Here is a 19720-nt window from a genome sequence, read left to right as displayed (position 1 = left end):
TCAAGACAGTATGGTACTGGCACAAAAACAGAAATATAGATCAATGGAACAGGATAGAAAGCTCAGAGATAAACCCACACACATATGGTCACCTTATCTTTGATAAAAGAGTCAAGAATATAATGGAGAAAAGACAGCCTCTTCAATAAGTGGTGCTGGGAAAACTGGACAGCTACATGTAAAAGAATGAAATTAGAACACTCCCTAACACCATACACAAAAGTAAACTCAAAATGGATTAAAGACCTAAATGTAAGGCCAGACACTCTAAAACTCTTAGAGGAAAACATAGGCAGAACACTCTATGACATAAATCACAGGAAGACCCTTTTTTTTTTTTTTTTTTGCATTACGCGGGCCTCTCACTATTGTGGCCTCTCCCGTTGCGGAGCACAGGCTCCAGACGTGCAGGCTCAGCGGCCATGGCTCATGGGCCCAGCCGCTCTGCAGCATGTGGGATCTTCCCGGACTGGGGCACGAACCCGTGTCCCCTGCAACGGCAGGCGGACTCTCAACCACTGCGCCACCAGGGAAGCCCGCAAGACCCTTTTTGACTCACCTCTTAGAGAAATGGAAATAAAAAGAAAAATAAACAAATGGGACCTAATGAAACTTAAAAGCTTTTGCACAGCAAAGGAAACCATAAGTAAGACGAAAAGACAACCCTCAGAATGGGAGAAAATATTTGGAAATGAAGCAACTGACAAAGGATTAATCTCCAAAATTTACAAGCAGCTCATGCAGCTCAATATCAAAAAAACAAACAAACAATCCAAAAATGGGCAGAAGGCCTAAACAGACATTTCTCCAAAGAAGATATACAGATTGCCAACAAACACATGAAAGGATGCTCAACATCACTAATCATTAGAGAAATGCAAACCAAAACTACAATGAGGTATCACCTCACACGGGTCAGAATGGCCATCATCAAAAAATCTACAAACAGTAAATGCTGGAGAGAGTGTGGAGAAAAGGGAACCTTCTTGCACTGTTGGTGGGAATGTAGACTGATACAGCCACTATGGAGAACAGTATGGAGGTTCCTCAAAAAACTAAAAATGGAACTACCATACAACCCAGCAATCCCACTACTGGGCATATACCCTGAGAAAACTGTAATTCAAGAAGAGTCATGTACTACAATGTTCACTGCAGCTCTATTTACAGTAGCCAAGACATGGAAGCAACCTAAGTGTCCATCAACAGATGAATGGATAAAGAAGATGTGGCACATATATACAATGGAGTATTAGTCATGAAAGGAAATGAAATTGAGTTATTTGTAGTGAGGTGGATGGACCTAGAGACTGTCATACAGAGTGAAGCAAGTCAGAAAGAGAAAAACAAATAACCTATGCTAACACATATATATGGAATCTAAAAAAAAAAAAAAAAAAAAGGGTTCTGAAGAACCTAGGGGCAGGACAGGAATAAAGACGCAGACATAGAGAATGGACCTGAGGATACAGGGCAAGGAAGGGTAAACTGGGATGCAGTGAGAGAGTGGCATTCACATATATACACTACCAAATGTAAAACAGATAGCTAGTGGGAAGCAGCCGCATAGCACCGGGAGATCAGCTCGGTGCTTTGTGTCCACCTAGAGGGGTGGGATAGGGAGGGTAGGAGGGAGACGCAAGAGGGAGGAGATATGGGAATGTATGTATATGTGTAGCTGATTCACTTTGTTATACAGCAGAAACTAACACACCATTGTAAAGCAATTATACTCCAATAAAGATGTTAAAAAAAAGACAAAGGAATCAAAACCTATCCATACAAAATAAAACACAGCACAAAACACTGAAGACAGCAAGAGAGAAAAACATGGGAAAAGGAACTATAAGACAAACAAAAAACAGTGAACAAAATGCCAATAGTAAATCCTTATCAATAATCACTTTAAATGTAAATGGACTAAACTCCCCAATAAGAAGACATGGGATAGCCAAATACATACAAAAATTAAGATATAATTGTATTGGGACTTCCTTGGTGGCGCAGTGGTTGAGAATCCGCCTGCCAATGCAGGGGATACGGGTTCAAGCCCTGTTCCAGGAAGATCCCAATGCTGCAGACAACTAAGCCCGTGTGCCACAACTATTGAGCCTGTGCTCTAGCTCTCGCAAGCCACAACTACAGAGCCCTCACACCACAACTACTGAAGCCCGTGCACCTAAATCCCATGCTCCGCAACAAGAGAAGCCATCGCAATGAGAAGCCCACGCACCTCAACGAAGAGTAACCCCCGCTCGCCGCAACGAGAGAAAGCCTGCATGCAGCAATGAAGACCCAACACAGCCAAAAATAAAAAAATAAATTTATTTTTAAGAAAAGAAACAATTGTATTGTATCTAGAAGAAACTCACTTTAGATTCAAAGGCACATTGACTGAAGGTGAAGGAATGGAAAAGGATATTCCATGTGAAAGATAACCAAAAGAAAGTAGGAGTGACTATCCTAATATCAGACAAAGTAGGTTTTAAAAACTGTCTCTAGAGATAAAGGTCAGTACATAATCATAAAGTGGTCAGTTCAATAGGAAGATATAATAATTGTAAATATATATGCACTCAATGTGAGAACACCTAAGTATATAAAATATTGACAAATCCAAAGGAGAAAGTGATAGAATACAATAATAGTAGAAGACTTCAGTATCCCACTTTCATAATGGAGGTAACATTTAGATGCAGAATCAATTAAGAGTGGACTTGAACAACAGTATAGACCAAAAGGACCTAACAGACATATAGAAAACTTTTCACCCAACAGCAGGAGAGTACACATTCTTTTCAAGCGCACACAGATATGCTCCAGGATATATCACATGTTACACCACATGTTAAGTAACAAACAAGTGTTAACAAATTTAAAAAGATTAAAAGTATACCAAGAGTCTTTTCTGAACACAATGGAATAATCAATAATAGAAGGAAAAGAGGGAAATTCACAAATACACCGAAATTAAACAACACACACTTGAATAACCAATGGATCAAAAGGGAATTTTTTTAAATCTTGAAACAAATGAAAATGAAAACACAACATACCAAAACTTATGGGATGCAGTAAAAGCAGTACTAAGAGAAAAGTTTATAGTGATAAATGCCTATATTATAAAAGAAGATCTCTAATAAAGAACCTAAATTTACACCTCAAGGAACTACAGAAGAACTAAACCCAAAGTTATCAGAGGAAGAAAATAATAAAGAACAGAGAAGAAATAAATCAAATAGAGACTAGAAAATAACAGAAAAGAACTAAAAGTTGATTTTTTGAAATAAATAAATAAAATCAATAAACCCTTACCTAAACTAAGAAGGAAAGAGAGGAGACTGAAATAAATACAGAAATGAAAGCAACATTACAGTAGATACCTCAGAAGTAAGAATGATCATTAGGGACTATTTATGAACAATTATGTGAACAAATTGGAAAACCTAAAAGAAATAAATTCTGAGAAACATACAAACAACCTGTCAATACTGAAACAAGAAGAAACAGAAAAATTAAACACACCAGTAACAAATAAGGAGATTCAAACAGTAATAAAAAGACTCCCAAAAGCAAAGAGCCTAGGACCAAATGGATTCAAAGCTGAATTCTACCAACATTCAAAGAAGAATTAACACCAATCCTTCTTAAACTCATCCAAAAAATAGGAGAGGGAATACTTCCAAACTCATTTTATGACAGCAGCCTCACCTTATATCATAGCTAGACAAAGACACTGCAAGAATAGAAAACTACTGACCAATATCTCTGATGCACGTAGATGCAAAAATCTTCAATAAAATACTAGCACACTGAAATCAACAATGTATCAAAAAGTTTATACACCACAACCAAATGATATTTATCCCTGGGATGGAAGGTTGGTTTAACATATGCAAATCAAGGTAATACAGCACATTAACAAAATGAACAATTTGAAACACATGATCATCTCAGTAAGCAGAAAAAGCACTTGACAAAGTTCAACACCCATTCATGACAAAAACTCTCAATAAAATAAGTATAAAAGAAATTTATACAACACAATACAGGCCATTTATGAAAAGCCCATGGCTAACATCATAATCAATGGGGAAAATGTAAAGCTTTTCCTACTCTTGCCAATTCTATTAAACATAATGCTGGAAGTACTAGCAAGAAAAGACATAAAAGGCATCTAAATTGAAACAAAGGAAGTAAAATTATCTCTGTTTGCAGATGTCATGATTCTATATGTAGAAAACCCTGAAGACTCCACACACACAAGAATTAGAATATATGAATCCAGTAAAGTTGCAGGATACAAAATCAACATATGCCAAAAAAAGCAGTTGTATTTCTTTACACCAACAACAATCTGAAAAGGAAATGAGGAAAACAATCCTATATATGATAGCACCAAAAAGAACAAAATACCTAGGAATAAATTTAACCAAGGAAGTGAAAGATCTATGCACTGAAAACTTTATAAGATTGATGACAGAAAGACAAAAAAAATCAATAGAGAGGTATCCCATATTCATGGATTGGAAGAATTAATATTGCTAAAATGCCCATATTACCCAAAGTGATGTAGAGATTCAAAGCCATCATTATCAAAATTTCAATGGCATTTTTCACAGAAATGGAAAAAACAATTCTAAAATTTGTGTAGAACTACAAAAGATCTTGAATAGTCAAAGCCATCTTGAAAAAAGAACAAGCTGGAGGCATCATGGTTGCTGATTTCAAATCATATTACAAAGCTACAGTAATTAAAACAGTATGATACAGGCATAAAAACAGACCAGTGGAATAGAATTGAGAGCCCAGAAAGAAATCCACACATGTACAGTCAACTAGTCTTCAGGAAAGATGCCAAGGACACACAAGGGGGAAGAATAGTTTCTTTAATACATTGTGGGGCTTCCCTGGTGGCGCAGTGGTTAAGAATCTGCCTGCCAATGCAGGAGACATGGGTTCAAGCCCTGGTTCAGGAAGATTGCATGTGCTGCGGAGCAACTAAGCCCGTGCACCATAACTACTGAGCCTGCGCTCTAGAGCCTGCGAACCACAACTACTGAGCCCATGCACCACAACTACTAAAGCCCACGTGCCTAGAGCCTGTGCTCCGCAACAAGAGAAGCCACCATAATGAAAAGCCCGCGCACCACAACAAAGAGTAGCCCCTGCTCGCCTCAACTAGAGAGGGCCCGCGTGCCACAACGAAGACCCAGTGTAGCCAAAAATAAACAAATAAGTTTATTTTAAAAAGATACAGTGTGTTGGGAAAACTGGATTCACATGCAGATGAATGAAATTGGACCCTTATCTCACACCATATACAAAAATTAACTCAACATAAAGACTTAAAGGTAAGACCTGAAACTAGAAAAAAAATCTTGACATTGGTGTGGGCCATAATTTTCTAGATAGGACCCCAAAAGCACAGGCAACAAAAGCAAAAATTGATAAATTGGATTGTATCAAAATAAAAAGCTTCTGTACAACAAAGGAATCAATAAAATGAAAGGGCAACCTATGGATTGGGAGAAAATAATTTGCAAACCATCTATCTGGTGCCAAATATACAAGGAACTCATACAAGTAAATAGCAAACAACCTGATTTAAAAATGGATGAAGGAATTGAACAGACATACAAATGGCCAACTAATCATCAGGGAAATGCAAACCAAAGGCATAACAGGATATCACCTCATGCCTGTCACGATGGCTAGTGTCCAAAAAATGAAAGATAACATGTGTGAGCAAGGATATAGAGAAAAGCGAACACTTGTACACTGTTGGTGGGAAGGTAAATTGATGCAGTCATTATGGGCAACAGTCCAAATGGAGGGTCCTCAAAAAATGAAAAATAGAACTACCATCCAGCAAACTCTCTTCTGAGTATATACACAAAGAAAATGAAATCAGTACCTTTAAGAAATCAGTACCACGTTCATTGAATCATTAATCACAATAGCCAAGACATGGAAACAACCTGTGTCCATCAGCAAGTGCATGAAGATACATGTGGTATATACACATAAAATGGAATATTATTCAGCCATGAGAAAGAAGGAAATCCTGCCACTTGTGACAATACAGATGGACCTTGAGAGCATCATGTTTAGTGAGATAAGTCAGAAAAAGACAAATACTGTTTGGTCTCACTTATATGTAGAATTTTTTTTAAACTCACAATGAGATAGCACCACACACCTATTAGAATATCCTCTTTTTTTTTTTAACTGACAATACCTAGTACTGATGAGAATGCAGAACAACTGGAAATCTCATACAGGGCTAATGCAAATGCAAAATGGTACACTCACCCCGGAAAACAGTTTCACATTTTCTGATAAATTTAAACATACACTTACCTTATGGTCCAGCAAACCCATCCAAGGTATTTATCCAAGAGAAACAAAAATTTATTTTCACACAGAAACCATACATCTCTATTTAGAACAGCTCCAGTAGCCTAAAACTGGAAACAACCTAAGTATCTCTAACTGCTGAATGGATAAATAAAACTGTGGTACAGCCCTATAGCAGAATATTCCTAAGCAATAAAAAAGGAGTGAACTACAGATACATAAAACATAGACAAATCTCAAGTGCTAAATAAAAGAAGCCAGGCTAAAAAAAAAAAAAAAAAAGCAACATACATGATTCTATTCACATGACTTTCTGGAAAATGCAAAACTAGTTGGAGAAGCAACCAGAGGTTCCCAGGAGTTGAGGTTGGGGAAGGGTCTGACTATATGGCAGCAGCTCAGGGGAGGGTTTTGGCAATGATGGAACTTTTCTATATTGTGGTTGTAGTTGTGATTATACAACCATGTGTATCTGTCAAAACATAACGGTACCTGAAAAAGAGTAACTTCTGCTACATGTGGATTTTAAATATTAATTTAGAAAGTAGAAATAGAGAGGGAGAAAGAGGAGGCCTCTGCTTACTAAGGCCTCAGAGCTCCCTGAATGAGACATAATACATTCAACAAATGTGTAAGACACCATAAAAACATACCAAATATACAATAGTGAATAAAACAGATATCCCTGCCCTCGAGTAGTTTAGTCTACTTGGGAAGACAGCATCTGATGACTAGGCAAACAGGGACCAAGAGGCTTTGAACAGGATGGCTGCCATCTTTATTTATTTATTTTGGATGGCCGCCATCCTTAAATACAACAGCCGCTCCCCACCCCCACCCAGCTGTTCTCCCGCCTTCGCCTGCAGCCTCATCTGTATTCAACCCTCCACAGCCAAACGTCCTGAAGGCGTTGCCCACTCCCACTATCTCCATATCCTCTTGTCCCACTCTCTCCTCACACCCCACAACCTAGATTCTCCTCCCTCACTCTATGGAACTGTCCTCATCTCTGCCACCAAAGTCGAGTGGTTATTTGACTTCATCTTACTTGACTTCTCAACAGCTTTTGGTTCTGTCGATCACTTATCCTTCCGGAGATATTCTGTGCCGTTGACTCTCCTAGTTTTCCTCGTACCGGTCTGACCGCTCCTTCTCCACCAGTGTTAGCATTCTACACCACTCAGTCCTGCCCTAGGGCTTCTGCTCTTACTCTAAGCCCTCTCCCATGGAAGTCTCATCCGTGTCCAGTTTCAGCTGATACCTAGTTATCGATCAGACACAAAGGTATATCTTCTACTCAGAGCTCTTCTCAAAGCTCCAAAGTTACAGACACAACCACCCATTCAAGATCTCACATGGATGGCTCAAGGGCACCTCAACTCAACATGTCCAACCCTAGACTCATGAATTCCCTACCACCTGTCCTGTCCCCATTTATCAGTGTTAGTCCTGGCATGCAGGCAGCCAGGAACACAGGAGTTATCTTTGACCCTCCCACCTCTTGTACCACCCAAATCCAAACCGTCATGAACATCTACTGATTTTATTTCCTAAATCTCTCTCAAGTTTGCCTACATCGCTCCACCCCCATTGCCTCCACCCTGGTCCAACACCTATCTGGTAGCTTTCTAACAACCACTACCTGTTCTTACTATATCACCTGGATCCCCTCCTATCCAGTTCCCTACTCGTGCCACTTTGGGTGGGTTTTTTTTGGTGTGTGTGTGTGTGTGTGTGTGTGTGTGTGTGTGTGTGAGAATTTGTTCCCATCACCCCTTGCTTTCAAAACATCAAGGGTTTCCCATTACTGTAGAACAAAGCCCAGTCCTCACCAGGATCTATCAATCCCTGCATGGTCTGACGCCACCTACTGCTCTGGCCTCATTCTTCTCACTCACTCCCTTTCCTCCAGCCACAGGAGCTTTCTTTGGTTTCCTCAAAGGCACCATGGACCCTGCTACCACAGAGCCTTTGCACAGATTCTTCTCCCTCTCTGGATTGCTCTCATTTCCCAGTTACCCCAACATTAACTAAGATACCTCCTCATCCATCAGATTTTAGTCTCATTATCAATTCAGCGGAAAAGGCTTTCTTTACCCCTAAGTCTAGATCAGACACCCTGATAATTTCCTTTCTTTTCCTTGGAGCATTGATTTCCATTTTAAATTATAAAGTCATTAACGTGGTCTTTTGATTGTGTCCACCATCAACACTAAGACTATAAACTTCATGAGATCAGGAACTCTCTATTTTGCTCAACACTGAAACTCTTGTATCTAACACAGCAGCTGCCTCACGGTAGGCACTCAATAAATATTTGCTAAAGTTTGGACTTGGGACTTCCCTGGTGGTCCAATGGTAAAGAATCTGCCTTACAATGGAGGGGATGCAGGTTCATTTCCTGGTCAGGGAACTAAGATCCCACATGCCACGGAGCAACTAAGCCCGAATGCCATAACTACTGAGCTCGTGCGCCTCAACTAGAGCCCACGTGCTGCAAACTAGAGAGCCCACGCACTCTGGAACCTTTGTGCCACAACTACAGAGCCCACACGCCCTGGAGCCTGCACACCACAATGAAGAGCCCGCGCGCCACAACAAAAGATCCCGCATGCCTCAACGAAGATCCCACATGCCGCAACTAAGACCTGATGCAGCCAAAAATATATAAAATAAAATAAATAAGTAAATAATAGATCTTAAAAAAAAAGGTTGGACTCAACAGTCCCACAAAATGAGGTATGTATAATGTTACACATGTCCGCGCTCTATGTAATATCAATGAATTGGAAACAGCGTAACTACCTATCGACAGGGGACTTGATTAAATATATACAGTGAGGCGTTCATACAATGGAACACTATGCCGCAATTTAAAGCAACTTACATGCATTGATATGGAAAGATTTTAAAGATCTACTTATGAATAAAACGGCACAGCAAAGTGTGCATAGTGCAGTGCCACTGGTGTCAAAGACAACAATAAATCATGTTTGAATTGTTTGTTGGATGAGAATACTCATCGAATGTTTACAAGAAACTGTTAACAGTGATTACTTGTTTGGAGGGTAGGGGGGAACTGGGTGGATGGGTGTCAGAGGTGGGAGAAAAAAACTCTACCAACTACCATTTTGTACTTTTAGATTTGGGAATCCACATGAACATGGATTATAATTCAGTAAACGATTTTTTTTAAGTGCTCCCTGGCTGGAACCCAATAAGTTCTATTGAATGAATTACAGCACACATGACAGCTTCCCTATCACTGTTCCCATCTCCAACACATATCCCTGTCACCACTGCTGCCACCACTCTGCCACTGCCCTGGGAAGAAGCAGGAAGCTTTTTTAAAGCTACATATCCTTTCAATTTTAAAGCCCTACTTTCGAATTACCAATTTACAGTCATCACTCTTTATACTTGACAAAGTGCTTTCAAACATGTGCTCTAATTAGGTCCTCATAACAACCTGAGACAGTGTATATGTTTTTCGCCCCATTTTATAGATGAGAAAACTGAGGTTGTGAGACATTAAGGGTCCTGCCTAAGGTCACGCCTCTGGAAATGGCTGAGCCAATCTCAATCTCCTGATGAAAAGTCGACGTTCCTTCTGATGCAGCTTGGAGGATGACAACTCCCCCACCATCCTTCCTGACTCCAAAATGGGAAAAAAGAAAGATGGCAGCAGGTCTTTCACAGATTTTACTTCATTCCCATGACATTCTAGAACAGTGTGGAGCCGTCTGGGTGTTGGTCCTAGGGGACAGGACTTGCTGAGAGGGGAAAACAGACAACTTCTGTTTTGATTGTTACACTCCCCCAGCAGGGAAGAAAAGAAGGAAAGTCTTCTTGGCTGGTGTGGAGAGAACCCTGCCAGAAAATGGGATGGATGCTCTCACTTGCCAAAGACATCCCCCGCGGTCCCATTAACACCATGATACTGCACCAGAGAGACGCTAAACAGGAGCAAGATTGTGTTTCTACCGTCTGAGGCATGGGTGGAACGTTTGAGGACGGAACTAGAGAATGGGAGGATCTGGCTGCTGAGGATGAGTTGCGGGTCACCCTGGGTGCGCATCACAAAAAGTTTCCCTACATAAGATTTTCCTCTGGTTCCATTTCTTAACCTCCAGATGGACCCTAGAGTCCCACATTCACGTGATGCTCCGAGTGAGTGAGAACTAGGAGAGAAAAGAAGATGTGCCCTTCACAACCAGAGCCTAGATCCACCGTTCAAGCTGACTGGGGGCGTAGAGAAGAGCAGCAGCAACAGTGGAAAGGACAAGAACTCCGTGTTCCTCCGGGATTTATCATCGTCTAAGATACAGCACGTAATTCAAGAAAGCCACGTTAACGTGTGACATCCAAGGCCGTTCATAAAGGTCTCAGAACAAAGGAAGGATTCATGTGTTCCGATTAGCAAGAGTCTAACTGGAGTAAAAAGGTGACCTGCACAGCTCCTCTGATCCCTCCTAAGACCGAGAACCCACCACCTTAGGAAAAACATAGCTTCTAATGTAATAGGCTGTGTTTATCCTGCATAGGAGAGAAAAGAGCATGCTCACCTTCAGACAGAAAAGGCAGAGAATTTTTAGCCTTTTTTGGAAGAAAGGAGCAAGTAATTGTCAATAACTCTTCATCTAACTCTCAGATCTTCAATTCACAGCTACTTTAGTCACTCCAGAGGCCATAAAAATTTCTCAAGGAGTGTCCTAAAATGTAAATGCTAACATTTACCAGAAAGCCAACTTAGTTTTAGTTTAAACCTAAATTCTCAAATGAACTAGCTAATTTAATTTAGCTCTAATGTGGTACATTTCAAAATGGACCATGGATAAAAATGGAGGGAGCCAAGGTGTTGAAAAGTACAAGGTCCATAAACGCCTTCAGCTACACAGCAGCTCAGCAATCTGGAACAATTAATTTTCCTCCCCAGAAGCTTCTGACTCTTAGAGCAAATGCACACGCCCACCCTTTGTTGTCTAAGAGACCAGGGTGATGAAAGGGAAAAGGAATTCTCCCCAAGATCAACATCTGACCACCAGAAATAGGACTGCCTTCACACTGAAACAATTCTCCGTGGTCCTATTGTTCTACTTTTTTCTAATGATGGAAAAATCTAATTCCAGGGAAATGCTAATAGCTTCATTATGTGACCACAGAGCTAATCAGTTATACAGCTAAAGAGTTTGGGGGCTAAGCTATAAGGTATTTTTGGAACAACATCTGATCTCGTGAAATAAATCTATTGTTACCAAGGATTTAGTAGTTTAAGCAAAACTCTCACAGGATGGAGACCCAAAGGACCAAGACTAAAAGGATTTCATTCGGAACATGCTAAGGACTGACCCAGGCTGGGGATTCTCAGGCTGATACGTGGTAGGTCCAGTTCAATGCAGGGTGGGTGCCGGCACGGATGAAGAGCAGAAAAACAAACTAACAAACAGGTGCTTGGAACCATGCTGGGAGCAAAATATAAGACAAGCACTCAGAAAATTCTGGCAAACCATGGAGGAAGGGTCAGAGGAGTCTAGATCTCTGTCAGTAGAGTAGGCCTAAGGAAGGAACCCTTGGTCATGTTAAGGAAGTAAGAATCAACATTTTTCCTTAGTTGGATGCACCTGCCCTTCATGAGAACAGTTTCTGGGCAAAGAACATGAAGAAAGCCTCCAGGTGCCAGGGAGCGCTGGGCAGAAGGTAAGGAGGTTTGGGCAAACAAGGCCGCTCCCCTGGCCAATTCACCAGACAAGAGAAAGTCACATCCCCCAAGGCCACCCCAGATAGGACAAAAGAAGGAAGCCACCTAACATGTGCAAATTTACCCATGAAAAAAGTCCTTGTTTCAGGGGACACCCACATCCCCACATCAGAACTCTCTCCAGTGGTCTGTCACACGGTCCTAAAAACATCTCAGATGGGAGACTGGGAGCCATGGGCCACCACCTCCCCTGACCTGGTCCCACAATCACCACAGGTCTATTGTGGCAATGCCACTGCTCTGGGAATGTGACAATCCTTAAAATGTCCCCACAACTCTGGCAACTGCCTCAGATTGAAAGATCCCTTTTATACTTTCATGCCCAAAACTACCCGACCCTTACATTCCACAATTACCTTGGTCACACTGTACCTCTACGTCTTAGCAACTATAGATAAGAATCATAGAAGTGTTAGCTATGATAATTATTTAATTCCATTTCCTTAAGGGCTTTTTCTTTCCTCTTAGAAAATTCCTTAGAGCCCTGTGCTATCAATAATAATGATAATAATAGTGGTAGTAGTCATAATAGCTCGCGTGTATTGAGCACTTACCGTGCTAAGTACTGTGCTAAGGGCTTTACACATTTCCATTTCCTGCCTAGTTAAATCATGTCCCATCAGCCCTCCGGGGTAGCTGCTACTATTGTTTCCATTTTACAGAAGCGGAAACTGAGGCACAGTGTGCCAACCTTCATCCCATCTTGTTCCCTCACTTTGTGAGGAACCCCACGCCAAACAGTAAAGCCTCAGAAATCCGAAGTTTATAAGCAGTGTTTGTTAACTGCTGGCAGGGAAGGGAGGAAAATACTCTTTGGTTTGGGTTTTTGGAAGAGGACTCTTGACTCCCTTGGTCACAAAATGCACACAAGATGCAACTCTTCTATTATTTTGCTGTAGCTCAGGGTACAGCCAATTCTTACCCTAGTGTCTTCTTGGACCTCCCAGTCACTGGAGAAAGTTGCCAGTTGCTGCCCTTGGGAACAGTTTGAAAACTGGAAAAGGCTGGAAAACATCCTTCTGTTCTCTTGAGTGTCTGGAAAGATGGCATCTTGGAAATTGACTCCATGAGGCAAGAGGTTATAATTTTCATCCATCCTAATGGAAAAAAGGAAAAAAGCAGAGCTGTAGACTGGGTCCATATGGGGTGTACCATCCTGAATCAAGAGTCAACAGAAGACTGTGACAGCCAATTTTATGACTATGTCTTTTTTTTAATTAAAGTATTGTTGATTTACACTGTTGTGCTAATTTCTGCTGTATAGCAAAGTGACTCAGTTATACACGTATATGTACTTTTAAAAATATTCTTTTCCATTATGGTTTATCCCAGGAGACTGGATATAGTTCCCTGTGCTATACAGTAGGGCCATGTTGTTTATCCGTTCTAAGTGTAATAGTTTGCATCTACTAACCCCAAACACTCAGTCCATCCCTCTCCCTTCCCCCCGTCCTCCTGGGCAACAAGAAGTCTATTCTCTTTATCTGTGACTCTGTTTCTGGTTTGTGGACAGATTCACTTGTCCCATATTTTAGATTCCACATGTAAGTGATATCATATGGTATTTGTCTTTCTCTTTCTGACTTACTTCAATTAGTATGATAATCTCTAGTTACACTCATGTTGCTGCAAATAGCATTATTTCGTTCTTTTTTATGGCTGAGTAGTATTCCATTGTATATACACCACATCTTCTTTACCCATTCATCTGTCAATGGACATTTAGGTTGTTTCTACATCTTGGCTATTGTGAATAGCGCTGCTATGAACATAGGGGTGCATGTATCTTTTTGAATTATAGTCTTGTCCATGTATATGCCCAGGAGTGGGATTGCTGGATCATACAGTAGTTCTCATTTTAGTTTTCTGAGGAACCTTCATACTGTTTTTCATAGTGGCTGTACCAACTTACATTCCCACCAACAGTGTAGGAGGGTTCCCTTCTCTCCACACATTCTCCAGCATTTGTTATTTGTAGACATTTTAATGATGGCCATTCTGACTGGCATGAGGTGGTACCTCGTTGTAGTTTTGATTTGCTTTTCTCTAATAATTAGTGACGCTCAGCATCTTTTCATGTGCCTACTGGCCATCTGCATGTCTTCTTTGGAGAAATGTCTGTTAAGGTCTTCTGCCCATTTTTTTGATTGGGTTGGTTTTTGTTGAGTTGTATGAGCTGTTTTTAGATTTTAGAGATTAAGCCCTTGTCTGTCACATCATTTACAAATATTTTTTCCCATTCCATAGGTTGTCTTTTCTTTTTTTTTTTTTTAATGGTTTCTTTTGCTGTGCAAAAGCTTGATTTTGATTAGGTCCCGTTTGTTTATATTTGTTTTTATTTCTATTGCCTTGGGAAACTGACCTAAGAAAACATTGGCACGCTTTATGTCAGAGAATGTTTTGCCTATGCTTCTAATATTATGGTGTCATGTCTTATGTTTATGAGAGAAAGTCTCATAAAGGCACAAAGTCTCTAAGCCATTTTGAGTTTATTTTTGTGCATGGTGTGAGTGTGCGTTCTAACTTCACTGATTTACATACAGCTGCCAATTATACGACAATGTCTTCCATGGCTCTCATTAGAGAAGTGACTTTGTTTCTCTGCCTCACATCACATGAGTCTATTCTTAAGGTTTTCAAAAAACGTAAGTTGGGGAGTGGGGCAGTGTGTGCGTGTGTCTGTTTGTCTATTTGTGTCTCCCCAGTGGCCTTCCTTCTCAGAGTGTTTCTTGGTGAAAGGAAAGCCAGTTGTAATGAGCCGGGATTCAAGTCCTACCATTGCTACTTATCTCCTGTCTGACACAAAGTGAATTTCTTAAATTCTCTAAGCTTCAATTTACAATCTATAAAAAGAGGGTGACAACAGCGCCTTATTATTTAATGGTGGTGTGAGGATTGCATTTTAAACAGTAAGTAAAGCATCTGGCACAGAGTGAGAACAGTATGAAAGTTAGTTAACATTTTTACAGAGCCTCACGTAAAGTACCTGTTGGCAAAATAAAGTCAAGAAAAGGAAAAGGAGAGATGGGAGTTACCCTCCAGCCCAAAGGGGGCATTTAGAGGTCACCAGGGAGTCTCCACTGCCACTTTCTCCTGTGACACTGACCAGAATCTGTTCTCTTCTCAGTGGGTCCCAGAATAACAGAAGAGGAATGATTTGTATGCGGTTGTTAACACACATCAGGGCAACACAGCCCTGAGAAATAGAAATCTGTCAGACTACCATTTGACTCTATTTCTACCCTAACGTTTTATAAACATGTCAGAGCAAAAGATGAAAGGTTGGCTGACCACCGCAGAGCCAGCAGACAAAACCGTATTTCATTATAAAATCGGAAAAGAAAATAATGTCTTCTCAAGTACTCCAGCTCTTTTTTTTTTTCTTTTTTTTTTTTTTTTTTTTTTTTGCGGTACGCGGGCCTCTCACTGTTATGGCCTCTCCCGTTGTGGAGCACAGGCTCCGGACGCGCAGGCTCAGCGGCCACGGGCCCAGCCGCTCCGCGGCATGTGGGATCTTCCCGGACCGGGGCACGAACCCGTGTCCCCTGCATCGGCAGGCGGACTCTCAACCACTGTGCCACCAGGGAAGCCCCAGCTCTTTTTTCTTGGGAAAATAAAGTTTTATTGTTGAATAGTTTTATAGCTGGGTTCCCAGTGTTTTCCCTAAATAAAGGCATGAAAAAATCTATGTGAAGTTTCTCTGTATCAAGAAGATACTGTCTCACTTCTTGCTGACTTCATTTAGAAACTGTACTTCTCAAGCAATTAAAAAAAAACTCAGCTTAATCTAGCTAAACCACTCAAGCCAACACAAAGCACGCCATGTATTCTAAACTTAGCTATTCTGGCTTCAATATGGAAAACATGTGTTGACATGAGCTTACTGACGGCCCTCTGTGGAACTTACTGTTTTCTTTCTCAGTGACATGAAATCTCGAGAGCTAAAAGTGAGTCTGCAGGCCAAGGTCATGGTCATTCCATATACCCTTACTGCTACTCCAGGGGCTGGGAAGACTGGATCTCCTGGATCCCCTGAAGATCAAGATAGCGAGTGAATCCACGGCCCATCACAGCCGTGGATTCACTCGCCATCTTGATAGATACAGAACCTCAAAATGGAATCTAACTTATCAGTCTTCTCTTTCAACTGGAGACAACCAATGCATTTAGGGTTCCACCTGCTGCTTTTTATTTCAAACTTCAGTTGAACCCATCGTCTGAATTCTTATCCACACGCATTTCATCGTGACCACAAAACCAACTTTCATGGAACTGCACGAGGTTCCAGGAATCTCCTATCACACAGGGCGTCCTACCTAATTCACCTCTGTAACTTCAAAGCCCTGTGACACCCCGCCCCGAGCCCTTACCGCCCCCCAAGTCCCTCCTCCATAAACCTTTGCTATTTCGAAGAGCCTGGCATTGAGGTCTGCTGGCAGCTGATACGAGCTAACACGAGTGAAACAAGAGGACAACAGCTGGGTTGCATTCCACACCATTCCCATCTTGGCATTTAAGCAGGTGCGCAGAATAACTGTTCGTTCCCCATCTAACCTGAACCAGGTGTTTTGCATGAGTTACTGTGTTTTAGTCTCAACCAGCCTTGTTTCTCACATTATGAAGGTGAGGCTATTGAGGTTCTGGACAAGGTCAGTAACTTGCTCAAAATCATAGGGAGAGCAGAGCCAGAATTCCAGCAACAGTCTGATTTCAAAGGGGGTTTGTTTTGACCACCGCCCAGCCCAAACTACTCCCACCGAATCCAGTTTAAAATATAGGGTCTCACCTATATTAGAGTTCCACCTAAATTAGGGTTCCACCTGTTCTTTATTTCAAACTTGAGTCGAAGCCATCACCTGAATTCTTACCCACAAGCATTTCATCTGGACCACAAACCAACTTTCATGGAACTCAATCAGAGAGGGCTCCTGCCTGATTTACCTTTATATCCTCAAAGCACTGTGACCAGGGTCTCCCCACCCACACCCCGGAGCCCCCCCGCCGCATAAACCTTTGCTCCTGGAATAGGCTGACTACTTGTTGCTGGAAACCACTTAGAGCTTTTGCCTGAAACACTCTTCTGTCCTTTAAGCGGAGGAATCATCCCTCTTTTGCCAAGTCTTAGCCAGAGGTACCCAGGATGTTGTAGACACGGCGGGAGGAGCAGGAAAGAGTCGAGTACGGGAAGGAGCCCAAGGCATCATCTAACATCGCACGCACGGCCAGGATCCCGTGGGAGGTACTGATCCGGCTCCGAATAAAGGTGACCTCGGTTGGTCACACGCAAATGGCCGAGGGGGTGGTGTGGGCGGGAGGTGGCGGGCTCACCTGAGGAAGAAGAAATAGGAGTAATCCTGGACCACGGTGTGGGAGTGACAGGAGAAGTAGCCCAGGCCGGTGAGGTTGAGCCTGGAGCCCGCGGGCACCTCGAGCATGCTGCCCCACGCCTGGTCGCACAGCATCTCGATCTCGGCCGAGTAGAAGAGCCCCGCCTCGCCGGCCTCGTACTGCCAGGGCAGGTAGTTGTACAGGCCGTGCACCTCTTGGTGCAGCGCCAGCACCTTGGCATACACGATGATCTCGGCCAGCTCGGCGCGGCAGCCCTCACTCAGAGGTCTCCACTCCGAGGGCAGCTGGCAGCTGCGGGAGGTCCCCAGCCGGCCGGCCAGGCAGAGCGCGGCGAGCAGCAGCGGGCGCAGCATGCCGGCAGCGGGGCGAGCGGCGGGACCGGCCTGGTGGGCGCTGCGCCCGAGGCGCACTAGCCGGTGCGCATGGCGGGGAGGCCCGGGGCGGAGCTGGGGCGCCGGTGGCGTCGGGGAGCCCGGAGCGGCCGGCCCACGGTGCCGCCCCGCCGGCCGGGAAGCGCAGCCCTGGGCGCTCGGCGCGCCGCTCCCTCCGCCGCCAGAATCAGCCGGCTGGCCCTAGCCCGTGACGCTTTAAAAAGGGCGCGGGGAGGGCCGACCTCCGCCTCCTCCTGCCCCCAGCGGCTGGGGCGTGGACGGCAGCGGGAGGGGCGGAGGCGGGACGCGAGCCAAGGGCGCGCGAAGCTCGGGAGACGCGGGGCGCTGGACCCGTAGCCCCGGGCCAGACGTGGTGTTTGGGGAGCGCCGGGCTCCGCGGAAAAGCCAGTGCTGGGAGGGGCGGCCCAGCCCTGTTGCAGCGCCCCGCGGACCGACTGGTCGAAGCTTTCCAGGCGCAAAGCCTGTACCAGACGTGGCGTCCGTAGAATGATCGCTGTCAATTGCCATGATTAGGCTGTATATGTTTTTGCACTTTCTGTAGTCCATTTAGAGTCAAATACACAGGAATCTAACTTTACCATCGCAGAGGTCAACTAGGAAATTCAATGTGATATAACAAACTTTTCTGGATTCATTCGTTCTCTCTCTCCCCACCCCCCTTATTATTTTATTATTATTATTATTTTTTTTTTGCGGTACGCGGGCCTCTCACTGTTGTGGCCTCTCCCGTTGCGGAGCACAGGCTCCGGACGCGCAGGCTCAGCGGCCATGGCTCACAGGCCCAGCCGCTCCGTGGCATGTGGGATCTTCCCGGACGGGGGCACGAACCCACGTCCCCTGCATCGGCAGGCGGACTCTCAACCACTGCGCCACCAGGGAAGCCCCCCCCCTTATTTTTTAATAATGCTGTTAGGAAAGCCTTAAAGATTTGAAAAGCCAAAGCCAGACTGCTCTGATTTTCCTACAGTTACATGATTTCATGTTTTACATAATTCCTACATTCAGATTCTGAATACCCTTCACCTGAGAAATAAATTCAGCAGTAAACTGCAAACAGCTTTTCACAAGTCAATGAGTGGCTGTGAGGAGACCCAAACTCCACAGTTAAATCTTTATTCCTAAACTCAGCAGTTCCTTTTATCTCCAAATTGCCTTAATTGTTCCTAATGTAGTAAGAAGAAAAAAGAGGATATTATTTATAAATATGTATTATTTTATATAGGCAATACAAAATATCATGCATATAATTTACATATATGCATATGTCATACATATTATATAATATATATTTATAATAAATTTATAAGCAAAACTGCCTTAAAATGGAAGGCTCTTTGTTCTGCGAGCATATTAACCAGGGTATCTGCACGTGTAAATCTTAGAATCCAGCTGAATTCTTCTCTGTACTGAAGGGAAGAGTTCTTAGGGAATTCTGGAAGGAAAGGTAAAGAGAAAAGAGTGTAGAGAAGCAGGAGAGAAAATTCCAAGGCTGGGCCTCACCTCCCATGATCCCCAAATCTTCTTACTGTGATCCCTGAATCTTCGGTTAAGACAACTAAATTCGTCAGTGCTTCTTGTGACGGAAGTTTTTGAATGGCAACTCTGGGGCACAGATCCAGCCAGCGTGGGACAAGGAAAGGGGAGGAAGAGTTTGTGAAAAGGGCAGCCTCAGGGAACCAGAAGACGTCTTCGGGAGGGCTTTGGCATCCCAAGAAGTGGAATGACCAGGACTCCAGCCAGCGCTGCCCAGCTCCTGAGAGAATGGAAGGCTCCAGCCAACACTGGGTCACACTAATCCAGAATCTGATCAGTGACTCAATGGACCAAATTCTTATTCCTACAAAATCATCTGTGATGGGCC

General features: G+C 43.0%; 1 protein-coding gene across 1 annotated transcript in view; it reads right to left on the bottom strand.

Moving 5' to 3' along the window:
* LOC115842245 (coiled-coil domain-containing protein 3) overlaps nucleotides 1–17943 on the bottom strand; it is a 101604-nt gene extending 83661 nt beyond the window's left edge. Inside the window, exons 1-2 of the mRNA XM_030836977.3 lie at nucleotides 17447–17943; nucleotides 13041–13215 (exon numbers count right to left, since the gene is read on the bottom strand). Of these exons, the coding sequence (XP_030692837.1) occupies nucleotides 13041–13215; nucleotides 17447–17820 (549 nt within the window). The 5' untranslated portion in view covers nucleotides 17821–17943. The remainder of the gene's footprint in view (nucleotides 1–13040; nucleotides 13216–17446) is intronic.
* Between the last annotated feature and the right edge of the window lie 1777 nt (nucleotides 17944–19720).

Source organism: Globicephala melas, chromosome 2 (genome assembly GCF_963455315.2).
Source record: "Globicephala melas chromosome 2, mGloMel1.2, whole genome shotgun sequence".
Taxonomy (NCBI): Eukaryota; Metazoa; Chordata; class Mammalia; order Artiodactyla; family Delphinidae; genus Globicephala; species Globicephala melas.
Note: the sequence above shows the minus strand (reverse complement) of the source record. Positions and strands in the feature narration are given on the sequence as shown.